This window comes from Quercus suber, unplaced genomic scaffold (genome assembly GCF_002906115.3).
Source record: "Quercus suber isolate HL8 unplaced genomic scaffold, Cork oak 2.0 scaffold_430, whole genome shotgun sequence".
NCBI lineage: Eukaryota > Viridiplantae > Streptophyta > Magnoliopsida > Fagales > Fagaceae > Quercus > Quercus suber.
In genome coordinates, this window is record NW_027069881.1 from 89101 (window position 1) to 103559 (window position 14459).

The 14459-nt window shown below is 36.2% G+C and overlaps 3 protein-coding genes across 3 annotated transcripts; 1 reads left to right on the forward strand and 2 right to left on the reverse strand.

Annotated features, from left to right (window-relative positions):
- Nucleotides 1-695: 695 nt before the first annotated feature.
- LOC112015068 (protein CHUP1, chloroplastic) lies at nt 696-7014 on the forward strand. The gene is made up of 9 exons (XM_024047437.2): nt 696-1250; nt 1542-1630; nt 1778-2530; nt 3240-4598; nt 4707-4838; nt 5278-5459; nt 5717-5828; nt 6220-6363; nt 6712-7014. The coding sequence occupies exons 1-9, from the start codon at nt 1142-1144 to the stop codon at nt 6808-6810; spliced, it is 2979 nt and encodes a 992-aa protein (XP_023903205.2). The 5' UTR covers nt 696-1141; the 3' UTR covers nt 6811-7014.
- A 1135-nt stretch (nt 7015-8149) lies between these two features.
- On the reverse strand, nt 8150-11530 carry LOC112015108 (uncharacterized protein At1g26090, chloroplastic). The gene is made up of 7 exons (XM_024047471.2): nt 11172-11530; nt 10306-10449; nt 10146-10220; nt 9836-10029; nt 9593-9764; nt 9098-9514; nt 8150-8454 (listed from the first exon to the last, which is right to left on the reverse strand). Exons 1-7 carry the CDS (start codon nt 11364-11366, stop codon nt 8323-8325), a joined length of 1329 nt encoding a protein of 442 aa, XP_023903239.1. The 5' UTR covers nt 11367-11530; the 3' UTR covers nt 8150-8322.
- A 2380-nt stretch (nt 11531-13910) lies between these two features.
- On the reverse strand, nt 13911-14459 carry LOC112014958 (uncharacterized). Its single transcript, XM_024047341.2, has one exon. The coding sequence runs from the start codon at nt 14457-14459 to the stop codon at nt 13911-13913; it is 549 nt and encodes a 182-aa protein (XP_023903109.2).

The following is a 14459-nucleotide window of genomic DNA, read 5'->3' on the forward strand; positions in this document are numbered from 1 at the left end:
AGGAATTTGCTTGATTGGCTAGAAATGCAGACATGCACGTAATCTATAAATGGGGCCCATAAGATCATAATAATCAGTTGTTTAAAACCCTTTAATCAAAGCCTATCTCGGTTCAGATTATTTATATGGCTATGAATTATGAATGGTAGATGTATGTTTAATGAGTTATTACCTCATTGGGCAAATAATAACTCATTATTATCAAAAAAGAGTTATTATTATCTACCTAAGCTTGATTATATTAGTGAGAAATTTAATTGCAACAGCACCTAACCATTAGCTGGAAAAGAGCCATCAGAATTATTGTGTGGCATTAGTGACAAAGACAATTTTCTCACCCTCTTTTTCACTGCATGTAGCAGCTATATAGATATAGGAGATGCTACGTCTATAACAATTTTACAACATTTTTACAACAAATCACAAGTGGTTAGTTGTTATTAGTTCAAATTTGAAGCTAACACTAAGATTACTTTTTTGCCTTAACAATAACAACCAGTAACAACATACCACTTAAGATTTGTTGTAAAAATGTTATAAAAATGTTGTAGACATATCATTCCTATATCAACATACCTTAAAACAAGTGAGACACACACTGAGGGGTACTTGTTTTTGTTCAAATTTATATTTGCTTGTCTTTTTGGCTTCTTTTTAACTGTCTATATACCACTGCACAACTGTGGCAACATGTTAGTCACAAAATACTGACTTGTCAATTCCGTAAGAGAAGATTGGCCACTAGTTATTGGTGGTTGCTGTAGTCCTTAGCAAGAGAGTTGTGCTGGAATTCTACTTATCAGGAACTTTGTGAATGCAATAAATTTAACTCCTTGAAAGGTCCATAAACCTGATAAGATGATAAAGCCGGTGTGGGAATGTTTATAGTTGGATATGGCTTTTTGAGTTTGAGTATAAATGCAAGTTTTTAATCGGGGTTTTGTTTAGAATTGCACACTTGTCTTGTTAAGCAGTCTTGCCCATTACAGATTCCGGGTTGCAGTTGTTGCGTGTCAAGTGGCCTGATGAGTTGATGTTCATCAATGACGGGATTGGGAAGAAATGGTGGTGGGGTGTCATGGAATTGTGTTCTTTGTATGGATGAGTTGAAGGTTAAGATTTTCCTATCAACTGTATCTCCATGGTAATCAGGTTAGGCCTCCTGGTTGCTGCTTCAATTGCAGCCTACGCAGTTAAGCAGCTCAATATCAAAAGCTCGAGGTCATCGACCTTAGCAGTCAAGCCTTCAGGTACTCGTTTCTATGAGTCACATATATATATATATGTGTGTGTGTGTGTGTGTGTGTGTGTGTATGTGCGCGTGCGCGTGTGTTCCTGTAAGTGTCACTCTTTCTTTCCAATCTCAATGCTTATGAAGAAGAAAGTTGATCCCTTTCTTTAATCCATATTTGTAGTTGATAAAACTGTTCTCAATGTATTATGATGGCTAATCTTAGGTTGGAGACTACAATTTTGTCTTCCTTTTTCTTGTAAACTTCATTCTGTTAAGACTTTCATTTTTGGGTAATACTGAAACTCAGAAAATGGAGAGGCAAGCTTTGAACATCAGTTTGAGGGGGGAGACAAAGAGCAAGATAAATATTCCAATGATAGATTCAAAGAGAAGGACGTAAGTACATGTTCAAACTTCGATTGAATTTTCCATCTCTTTTATGGCCGTGCAAATCTGACTTGCAAGTTTGATTTGTTATTTTCTGTAATTTTCTTTAAGCTAAGAAAGTTTTTTGTTTTTTGTTTTTTTTGGTAACTGTTACAGGGGAAGGAGGAAGAGGAGGAAGAAGAGGTTAAATTAATTAGTAGTATATTTAATAAAACTTATGTCAATCCACCTGATATTGATGATGAGGAGATCTTGCCTGAATTCGAAGATCTTTTATCTGGGGAGATTGAATTTCGAGTACCTGGTAACAAGATTGATAAGGCAGAGAAAGACAAAACATATGAAATTGCGATGGCAAAAAATGCAAGTGAATTGGAACGGTTGCAGAAACTAGTAAAGGAATTAGAGGAGAGGGAAGTGAAGCTGGAAGGTGAATTGCTTGAGTACTATGGATTGAAAGAGCAGGAATCAGATATTCTCGAGTTACAAAGGCAACTCAAGATCAAGACTGTAGAGATTGACATGCTCAATATCACCATTAACTCTTTGCAAGCTGAGAGGAAAAAGCTTCAGGAAGAGACTGCACATGGAGTTTCAGCAAAGAAGGAGCTTGAGATGGCAAGGAACAAGATCAAGGAACTACAAAGGCAGATTCAGCTTGATGCTAACCAGACAAAAGGCCAGTTGTTGTTGCTCAAGCAACAAGTTTTTGGTTTGCAGGCAAAAGAGGAAGAAGCTGTAAAGAAAGATGTTGAAATTGAAAAGAAGCTGAAAGCTGCAAAGGAGTTAGAGTTTGAAGTTGTGGAGCTTAAGAGGAAAAACAAAGAACTTCAACATGAAAAGCGGGAGTTGACTGTAAAACTTGATGCTGCTGAAGCTAGAATAGCAGCCCTTTCCAATATGACAGAGGTTGGAATCACAATGCTCTATAGCATGCTTTTATCCTGCTGTTATGTTCACATCTGCTTTTCTTTCATTTTTCTTATTTGGCTTCTGCTTTTGTGATTCTTATGCTGGACAAATAAGATACTGACATGGTTCTCTCCAAGTATGAAATCAATAGATGCATAATTTTCAGTCAAAGGGATATAAAGTAGCTATGAAGTAATAAGGATATTAGTATATTATCTGTTGATTATAGAAGTCGACTTTCATCATCTACAGCATCTTAAAGTTTAACTGTTGACTTAACATCTTTTTCCCATACTAATTTAAACATGTAACTTGTCAAACAAGATATCAGTGGAGATAGTAACTTAAGAATTTAAATATTAATTATTGAGATCGTTAGGTAATGCAGTGACACACATCATATCTACTTGGCTTGTAACTTGGTGACAGAAAAACATTGCATCATCTCTGAATGCTTGTTGTACTAGCTCTATTTTTTTTTTTTTTTAATTTCCTTTTCTTCTCTATGATGACCTTGTTCAAGCTTCTCAACAAGGAGCCAACTGACTAGGAAGAAGTTTTGATAAATAATTGAAGGATGGCTTTATATAACAACTTGGTTAAAGTACGTAGGCTCTTTAAAATCATAAATCAAGCCTGTTTTAATCTGTGAGGGTACATGTGATGGGTTGAACTTATTCTTTCTGTGCTTTGCCTCACATTGCAGAGCGATATGGTTGCCAATGCAAGGGCAGAGGTCAATAATCTTAGGCATGCAAATGAGGACCTGTCAAAACAAGTGGAAGGACTTCAGATGAATAGATTCAGTGAAGTTGAAGAGCTAGTGTACCTTCGCTGGGTCAATGCATGCTTAAGGTATGAGCTCCGGAACTATCAAGCACCTGCAGGAAAGATATCAGCTCGTGATCTGAACAAGAGTCTGAGCCCCAAATCCCAAAAGAAGGCTAAACAGATGATGTTAGAGTATGCAGGATCAGAACGTGGACAAGGGGACACAGATATCGAAAGCAACTTTTCCCACCCATCCTCCCCTGGAAGTGAAGACTTTGACAATGCTTCTATGGATAGTTCCACCAGTAAATACAGCAATCTCAGTAAGAAACCTAGCTTAATCCAAAAGTTGAAGAAATGGAGTAAAAGCAAAGATGATTTAAGTGCTCTTTCATCACCAACCAGATCTCTCTCTGGAGGTTCTCCAAGCAGCGCAAGCATGAACCAGAGACCAAGGGGTCCATTGGAAGCCCTGATGTTAAGGAATGCAGGTGATAGTATAGCCATCACCACCTTTGGCAAGGGGGAGCAGGAACCTACTGACTCTCCTGAAACTCCAACTCTTCCGAATATTAGAACAAGGGTTCCATCCAGTGACTCACTGAATAATGTTGCTTCATCATTCCAATTGATGTCTAAATCAGTTGAAGGAGTCTTAGATGAGAAATATCCTGCATATAAAGATCGGCATAAGTTGGCCTTAGAGAGGGAGAAGCAAATTAAAGAAAGGGCTGGCCAAGCAAGAGCAGAGAAGTTTGGTGACAAATCATATGAATCTTCAGCCAAGGTTGAAAGAGAGAGACCTCTAACTTTGCCACCAAAACTTTCTCAAATAAAGGAAAAGGCTGCTGTCTCTGGAAATTCAATTGACCAATCTAATGATGGTAAGACTGATTCTCAAACAATAAGCAAGATGAAACTTGCTGACATTGAGAAAAGGCCTCCTAGGGTGCTTCGGCCACCTCCTAAACGATCTGGAGGTTCTTCTGCCAATACAAATTCAAACCCTTCAGGTGAAATACCAACTGCTCCACCTCCACCTGGTGCCCCACCTCCGCCACCACCACCTGGTGGACCACCTCCGCCACCTCCTCCACCAGGAAGCTTACCTAGAGGGGGAGGAAGTGGAGATAAAGTTCACCGCGCTCCTGAACTAGTTGAATTTTATCAGACATTGATGAAACGAGAGGCAAAGAAGGATACTTCATCATTAATTTCTCAAACATCTAATGCATCAAATGCTAGAAGTAACATGATTGGGGAGATTGCAAATAAATCATCATTCCTCTTAGCTGTATGTTAAATTTTCCCTTTATATTTATTTATCTTCTTATATTGAGCATAAAGCATGGTATTTGTTACAAATTTTTAACAAAGAGTGAAAATTATGCACTGGATCCAGGTGAAAGCCGATGTGGAAACTCAAGGTGATTTTGTCATGTCATTAGCAACTGAAGTTCGAGCAGCTTCCTTCACTGACGTAGAAGATTTGGTGGCTTTTGTAAACTGGCTAGATGAGGAACTTTCATTCTTGGTATGCTATTTTCTCTTTGTTTAAAATTACTCTATTTGTCTTTTTTTTTTTTTTTTGGGATAAGTGTAAAATTATTTTTTTTTTTTTTGGATAAGTGTAAAATTATTATCTTTATATGTCACAGATACTTAGAATTCTAGATTAGAAAGAGACCCCAGTTACATACAGGGATATATATATACACACGCACACACACGCAAGGATATATATGCTGCCATAGCTTTGAGTCCTTTGAAACATTGATTTCCAAGACCAGCTCTCTTCTTATTTTGGAATTTCTATTAAGTAAGCTCGGATTTTTCAGAATATCCTTGGATGTGGGACCATGTATTTAAATTAGACTTTGTGAACAATCTACATACTCATTTCTGAATCTACTAGAAATATTCTTGGAGATCTGTTTATAATTATTTTTTTTCCTTTTTCCACCTGTAATAAGGTTGATGAACGGGCAGTTCTCAAGCACTTTGATTGGCCTGAGGGGAAAGCGGATGCATTGAGAGAGGCGGCTTTTGAATACCAAGACCTGATGAAATTAGAGAAACGAGTCTCCTCTTTTGTTGATGATCCCAAGCTTCCATGTGAAGATGCCCTGAAGAAGATGTACTCATTGCTAGAGAAGTACGACTTTTCTTCCCATTAATGTTTGTTTGATAAAATAGAGCATTAGGATTATGGCTACATTGTAGCACATATGATTTCAAATATTTTAAAATGCCATCTTCCTTGTATGTGAGAATCTTCAATCATCCTTTCATTTCTTTGAAGGGTTGTACTTTGCCCCAACATCTTCCAGTAAAGTAATACCTGTTAGGAGATCATTATGTGAAGTATATCTATGATTTTTAATTCTTCTCTATTCTCATGTATTTTGGCAGAGTGGAACAGAGTGTGTTTGCTCTCTTACGTACGAGGGACATGGCTATTTCACGATACAGGGAGTTTGGAATTCCAGTTGATTGGTTGTTGGATTCAGGGGTCGTTGGCAAGGTATGCTTTAAACTGAAGGAAAAGGTTCTATTTTAGTTGATTTTGGAGTTGGTTCTAAAATGTCGCTTGATTTATTTAATTTTACTCGGTGTTATTTGGATTATGGAACTAGCAATGTTCAGGGTACAAGATGTTATGGCTGATTGGAAATAGTTTGCCAATGACCCTGTGATGACGATATAATTCAAGTTGATCAGCTTTCATTTGTTATGCCAAATTATATAGCGAGGTTGATGGACCCATTATAGGACCTAATAAAGTCTTTGCTGCACTAAATGATTTAGTGTAGATAAAACATATATTACTTACCACTGGAAAAGGTTTGTTTGTGTCTGTAGCTGCTTCCATGTGTTATGCTGCAGTAAGTGATATAGCATTTTCTTCATTGCAGATAAAGCTCTCATCTGTACAATTGGCAAGGAAGTACATGAAACGTGTAGCATCAGAACTTGATGCACTGACTGGACCAGAGAAAGAGCCAAACAGAGAGTTTTTGGTTCTGCAAGGCGTGCGTTTTGCTTTCCGCGTTCATCAGGTAGCCCATATTCTTTACTAGCTTATGCTGATTACAAAATGGACTGATCTAAGGTCTAAAGAAGAGGACCATCTGAGGACCATCTAACTAATTGATTTACATTTAAGTTAAACTATGGTAGCTAAATTGTGAAAAATTGCAAGAGTGGGTTTGAATCTTTACAGTTGTGAATATTGCAGCAAGTTTTTATTGATAAATTAAATACTTGCTGAGTCTTCAAGCATAAAACAATTTTTTTTTTCCCTCTACACTGGTGCTTCTTAATCTCATTTCAAATAAAATTGTACATATGAACAATATGAATCCTTAAAGGTGTGATTGTAATATTGACTTGGATTTTTTTTCCAGTTTGCTGGAGGCTTTGATGCAGAGAGCATGAAGGCTTTCGAAGAACTCAGGAGCCGTATCCATTCAAAAATGGGAGAAGACAATAAGCTGGAAACATGAGGATTTTTTTTGTTTGAATTTTTTCCTTTTCCTTTTTATTTTTTTGTTGTATATTTCACCTGACTCCATGTTGAAGAAAATATAGATCATATATTGTACAATGACCAGTCTAATTCAAGACACAAAATAGGGGGAAAAAAGAAGCAGCAGCAGAAGAAATCATGTAAAGTAATTTATAAATGCTCTGAGCTTCTATATGCTTAACTCTGGGTATCAAAAACACACTAGAAACAATGAAACTTCAAGCAAATGAATCAATTAATGGAAAAAGTTCAGCATGGAAGCCAAATAACAAGAGCATGAAGCGTTTACTTTGTCATCACAATGGCCATTGGTTTCTAAACCTAGCCCCCAATGCAAAAAAATTGATCACTTGAATAAGTGCTGGTGATGTCTGATGTCTTTTAGACTGATTGTGATTCATGCCTTTTGATTTTGTTGTTTGGCGCGGGTTCATATTTTTTAATTTGGCTAACTTCTAGTGCCTCACATCTTTTGTACAAAATTGAAAATCCAGTACGTTAATTGATGAAAAAAAATGCCTTATATGCACACTTGGGAAGGAAATAAATTAATCTGGATGGGGAAATGAGACTTTATATGTGGCAAAAGACCAGATTGGGGTCTCTTAACATCAAATCCATCTTCAAGACAGTTTCTTTTCAAAATGTCAACAGTATGCCAAACACAGCTTGAACAAGGGATTTCTGTCCTCTAGGAAAGTAGAAATACAGGTTTTAAGCTTTCTATGTGTGCATAAATGTGTATCAGTCTCCAAACACACCATGGAATGTTCCCTTGTGATAGCCAGTTGCTTCCAAACACTGTTGAAGAGGGATCTAGCTTGAGCAGTTGGGAAGATTAATTGCAGACATGATGAATAACGCATCCAATGGCTTTTCCCTCCTCATACACAAGGTTGAATGAAGCATAGGTCTCAAAGACCCTGGTGAAGCATGAGACATGTCCTTACGAGGAGTGCATTTGGGAAAATGCAATAGATTATAGATATGGGAAGAATAATGAAACTAGTTGAACCTTGTTGAGAAGTTTTTCCTATTTGAAGTTCCAAACTTATCTCTTCTACAGTGGACTAACAACACCTGGAGTTTCTCTCACTGTTGTGATATATATGTCAGTTAAGGCTTGCATTATAGGTTGTTGCTTTCACTGACTGAAAATTTGTACATAATCAAGACTCACAGTACCATCTAGTTGCCATCAATTTAATTGTCAACTTCAAATTTTCCCGGCTGGCTGGAATAAAGATAATTCTGTATCTTCCTTGATTTGCACAAAGTAAAACTGGAGTTCCAAAAATATTTGTGAAGTGCATAACTGGTTGCAATGTGAAATGCATATTTATTGATATCAAAACATTGATCAATTTTTCCAAGTGCCAAATGCTCAAAACTAATAAACCAAAAATTATGATCATTTGGCAGGGACATTCTCTCAGAAACAGAAGCACATCAGTAGAGGAAAAGGAAAAATCTTCTCAATGTAATTACACTACCGCATTGTGATAACAAGACTTCTATTCATGAACTTGGCACCTCCCACCTTTCCTTGAATCTCTGAAGGCAGAAGAATGACACGTCTTTGGTCCCCAGCTTCCACCAGTAACTCAGATCCTCCCCTATACTGCAATTGTCAGATAATGATAATATTGATCAGAATTCTGCAAAGAAGTACAATAGCATAACAAAACTGGACTACCAGAAAATAAAATGTAATGCAGATGACTATATCTAAACACTGATAATCCTTAACAAATCCACTAAAACAAGTGCCAAAACTTGCACTAGTAGTACCTCTATAATCTCTTTCTAGGCCAGCTGTATCCAAATTCTTATCCCCTCTTTTGGTGGAACTTTTGATTTCTTTTTTTATTGGTAAGTCACACACACACAATGGGTTCTGAGCCAGAGCTCATTAGCTTGGTGATACTTCTGATTTGCTCGATACAAAGCTCAGGGGGAGCAGTTTCAAAAGCATATTCTCTTATCATTTTATTTTTTCTCTCTTTAATACATTTAAATATATTTAAAGGAGAAATAAAGCATTAGGATTCAACAGTGAGATTCTAGTTTAAAGATTAAAAGTTCAAATTTTCCACTGGCTTTAAGATGACTAAGAAACTTGAAGGTCCCATTTCTATAAATTTTTTTTTTTCTCTATCGCAAAATAGAAAATTAATCCCATATCACTTGGAATGCTACACCTGAAGAGGCACAAGTAGCACAAAAAGTGGTCAAAGATTTGAAGAAAGGGAAGATGGACGTACTTGGTATAGCTTGATCTCAGACTTGTCAAAACCAGGCATGAAAAGGGTTATGGACTTGTTGGCTGGATCAAATTTTACTGATGATATATTGCTGTTGTGGCTTGCTGGCAGAGAAAGAAGATTCTTTGCGTCTTTACCAACTGTGTTGAGCATGATTTCATTCCAGTTGAGAGGGAAACCCACTTGGACTTGTGGGATGAAAGCAAAAGGCAAGGGAAAAAAGTTTTGCTTGACTCTTTCCACTGACTCTTCATCCAAATGTGGAGGAGCAATACCAAATGCACCAGACACCTGTGCACCGGCTTGGATTGCACAGCCCCAATAACGTAATGCAGAATTGACAGAGATTGGATTGTTTGGGTCCATCACCAGGAAGCAGCCAAATTTACGTGGTTGCAAGAAGGCAGATGATCCTCTCTGCATGGCATATAAGCAATGCAGAATCTCATTGGGGTTATCTCTAACCGTGGTCTAACAAATAAGAATCATGTTTACCTCCAACATTTGTTCCAAAGTGTCCCATATTTCTGCACTCATTTTCCCATTCAGAAGGGACCTGCTGCCACGTATGTTCATGGCTTCATCTACAAGTCTAACGAGTGAAGGACCAGCCACTCTCCCAAGATCAGTTTTTTCAGCCAAGTTCCGGAGATATTTTAAATACAATCTGTGCCATCACGTTCTTGCGTAAGCATCATCATGAGAGAGAGAGAGAGAGAGAGAGAGAGGTTTGCTAACCTTGCTTTACTGCTTGCACCTACTATCCGTAAGATCTCCTCATTGCTGATACCATCATATATTATTATGTCAAATTTATCTTTTTTGTTGTTTCTTTGGTCCACGTTACTTAAGAATCCTACAAGCCTTTCAAGTGCGAATGCTGAAGCAATAGAATCCATTCCAGGAAGCACTCCCAGCTCTTCTCCCACTATCTACCATGATATAAGGAATGGTCCATAATAAAATTTTCTGAAACATTCAAGGGCAACTATATCTTTCTTTAAATTAGATTGCACAAGAATATCAGCAAGTGATAGTATGTACACACCCCTTCAAGAACTCCTTGGGTCATATTAAGATGGGCATCTGCTTGCTTTACTCGATTGAGAGGCTCAAGAATCAGCTGTTATTATAAAAAAATAATTCATATTGACTAAACCACTCAAAGAAAAAGTTGTCAAAGAAATATAGGAGGTGAAAAGACACACTTTAGAGGTTTCCAACCTAACAGCTGAAAGGTTGTTGTTGCATATGACAGGAGAAGTTCCAATCTTACAGTTTAAAAGATAATCAGCAGTGGGGTCTTGTGAATGTATCACCAAGCATGTGCTAAGCCCTGCCAGTGCATAATGCTGAAAAACATAAAGAGAGAGAGAGAGAGAAAGAGTTATATTAGTTAAAATATGTTATGCTTGATCTTTAAAGGGTGTTAGCGTAAGTTACTAAATAATTTGTAGAAAAACAAAATCTTAAGTTCTAAACTCCTAACATAATCTCTAGAGGAAAGAAAAAAGTTTGTTACTGGATCTAACTTCAAAGCAGATAAAGAACATAAATGATTTAAGGAAGAGTTCTTATTGCTCTCTATTACCCTCCATGAAGAAAGTTAAATTTTTTACTAGTTTGATTGAAATATATGGTCAAATATGAAATTTTTAGAAGCTTGATTTGCTCCATGACTTTAGATATAATATTCATCATTTTGACTTTAAATATCTCCCCAGCATTAAATTCAGCCATGTGACAACATTGAGCGATGTAGAACAAAATGTGTTATCCTCCCCAAAGGACAATTATCTTCAATTATATGGTTTATTGGCCAATACAGTCATACGGTTAAATTTAACTCTGAAATTGAACAATAAAGCACCCAAAAGTTCTCACATTCTTTAACCAGAATGAATTAGAAATGTCACCCTATAAAGCACCCATAATTGGAATTCTCACAATCAAATTATATATCAAAAGTAAAGCAGTTAAATTTAACTCAATAACCCACAAAATTAAGACTAAGCATAAACTCCCAACAAAACCCAGAAAATAACAAACACTAAATGTGTATATAGTATGTTACCTGAGCGGCAAATACAGCTGAGGTGGTCTTGCCGGATCCACCTTTGCCCAAAAAAGTGACCAACTTGGTTGATTGCTGAGAAGAATTAGCACTACTACTACCATCCTCTGCTAAAGCTGACACTGCAAAAGCTCTTCTTCGAAAATGGGAAATAGGGTTTGCGAGGAAGAGAGAAGAAGCGAGAGAAGAAGCCATTTTTGGTAAGAACTTGAAGTGTTTCAGTGCTGTGTGTCTGCGAGACTGAAAAGAAAGACAGGAATTTTAGTTATGTTTTATGAGTTGGGGAGGACATGGGGGTTGTTGGCTTGCAACAAAAAACAATGTTGTGAATCACCGAATGAATCTATGTTTAGGAAAAAAAAAGAAAACAAAGAGGGACCGTTGGGTGGTACTTCTTGCACTTCTTTCCTGTTAGAAAAGCAAACCAACTTTCTCCTCGGCCCTTGGGCCTCCCTTATAGCCAAGCCCAACGTTGAGCTCAAAAGTAATAATATATTTATATTGGCATGAGATTAAGGGTGTATTTTAATACCAGTTATTTTGTTAAAATTGAAAATTTATTGCTAAAAGTATTATAGATAAAGGTAAAAGTTATTTGAAATAGTACAGTGAAACTCATGAATAATAGCAAAATTAAGTTAAATAGTAAAATAATTTTAATTTTTCATCTCTATTCAAACGGAAGCTAAATTGGGTAAGTTTATAAATGAGTTCATAAATATCATATTACTAATTTATTGATAATAATATAATTTTCATCGATAAAATGTTGGCGAATCTAATTTTTATGGGGTGATGTTAAGGACATTATAAATTTTACTAGGTAATCTTTATAAACTGATGTGTCACTAATCACAAAAAACTGATTTAGACACTAATTTTTTATTATTTTAAAATCTATCAATCATATTCATTGTCTAATGAGTTTGAAAATGTTGTGTAGTAAAATTTGAAGTATCTTTAATATTTTCCATTTTTACAACTTCATGAAAGAAAATCATTTTGTCTAATTAAATCAAATGAGATAATTTTAATTATAATTAAATTATTAATTATTATTATAGATATGTGAAAGGGTGAAATATTTTAGTTGTAGTGTTTACAAATAAGGAAAAAGAATAAGTTAATTAAGTATCTTATGAACAAGCTTAAGATTGTTCGACAAGAAAATGAACTAACCTTGAACATGTAATTTAGTTTGATGATGAGCTCAAGCTTGATTTACATTTGAAATTAAATTAAATGAGCAATCTAGAACTTTTAACACTCAACTTGACTCAAGGTCGGGCCATCTGCTAAAGCCTCACATATTCTCCTTGATTCGTGCGCTTTACCAAAAAGTTGTCAGCAAAATCTAAACCTTATTGTCTCTCTTCTGGAGCTACCTCCCAAGCAAAAACCCATTTTTCTCTTTTGGTTTCACGCTTTATTTTTCCTGTCTCCATAAGGAGGACTCTTAGGCCAAGCTACCAAATTCTTTTATAATATTATCTATTTATAAAACTTCAATTTCCTATTCCTTTGTGGATAACGAATACAATAGTTCTTTGAGAAAGAATAAACTTTTATTCCACTCCAAGAAAACCCAAAAATAACCAAATTGATATTTCTTTCTCCAACTACGAAATCAAATTAGCTTTCCAAGTCAAAATTGGAATTTGATGCAATTTCCTAACAATCTCCACTTTGACTCAAATTTCATCAAGTAGTCTTCTTTCCCTCTAGAGATAGCTCCACCTTAATGAAGTATTTTCTTTCTTCTTGGCATCACTCCACTTTAATCAAAGCAAATTCATCCATTTTAATTCACACAAGAAACCACCAACTAAATCAACCAAACTCTGATACCACTTGTTAAAGAGATAACACATTGGAGAGATTTATTGAGTAGTTAATATAACATATAGAGGCACACTTAACCTAAAATGCTTAAGTCTAATGGGTATGAGCTCAATTATACTATATTAACTACTTATTTTTCTTATAATTTAATATGAAATTTCACTCACATGTATATACCCAACAATTTTTTCCTTAGCCCAAGCAGTGGTACTCATGGTTGTGACCATAGAAAATGATGATTTTGAATGTTAGGGATTTCGTATTATACATCCATCCCATCAACCACCGAGTGAGACAGTGATCAAGTTGTCCTCTTCAAATTCTGTCCTTAGGTAATTAACCCATACGAACAAGCTCAAGTTGAGTTTGAAAACCTTAGCTTGGTAAGTCTAGCTTGGACCATATACTTATATTAGTGGAAGTCACCACACTACTGTACAAGGATAAACAAAAAATGAAAAATGGATTGTAAATTTTTTGTTAATCATGAGCATCTTGGAAATTTGTCAAACCTGTTAACCAATTCGTACAATATTCCATTGCTTGTTATATATTAGCTAAAGTTGTACCTAGCAAAATAGAAATAGATTTTGACTTCAAGCACCATGTGGCCCAAAATTGTTTAATTAGCAAATCAATCACAGCCAAGACGTGCTTCCCTCTAAATATTGTGAAGAGCAAGGAAAAGAAAATGAAGAAGAATTAATAGAAGAATGTTTCTTTCTATCTCAAATTCATAAAATTCATCACAAAGAAGGCCAAGTTCAATATGCTTTAGCATGATAAAAGATAAATTTCAATATCCACTCCGATTGCAATTTGTACAAGAAAGTAATGGTGTTCAAAATGCATTAAGCAAATGTGTACATGTACGTATATATGCAAGTGCCACTCCCACTAGTTTGCATTTTTAATCTCCGACATAAACACAGTTTGAAAGGGACCGGCCCTAGGTGACCTTGGTGGTGGCTCCGAAAGCATATTCCCAAAACTATCATAATGAATGACTCCTGAAAACGCCGGTGGCCGGCATTTATCGCCCATCAAGATTGATTTCTGCCACAACCCACCTTCACCTTCACATTCACCATCCCTAAAATCATGACCACCACCTTTTTTCTTGTACATGAATGTATTAGCCTTGTTACTACTACTTGTCACGATTTTCTTGGATGACAACAATGGTGACTTTGGCGAATTTGTTATGAATTGGTTTGCCTTGTTGCTAATTGATTTCACGAGCTTCATGGATGGTGACTTCAAGGGTGACGACTTCTTGGGCATAAATGAGTCATTACTTTCATCATCGTCTTCGTAATCTTTTCGAGCACGGCGTGAATGCTTGGCACATAGAGCTACAAGAGCCATAACCGAGAAGAACAAGCCTATTGCTAATGGCATGGACCCAAATTGGTCTCTATGATGTTGAGGAATTAGACGTACCAT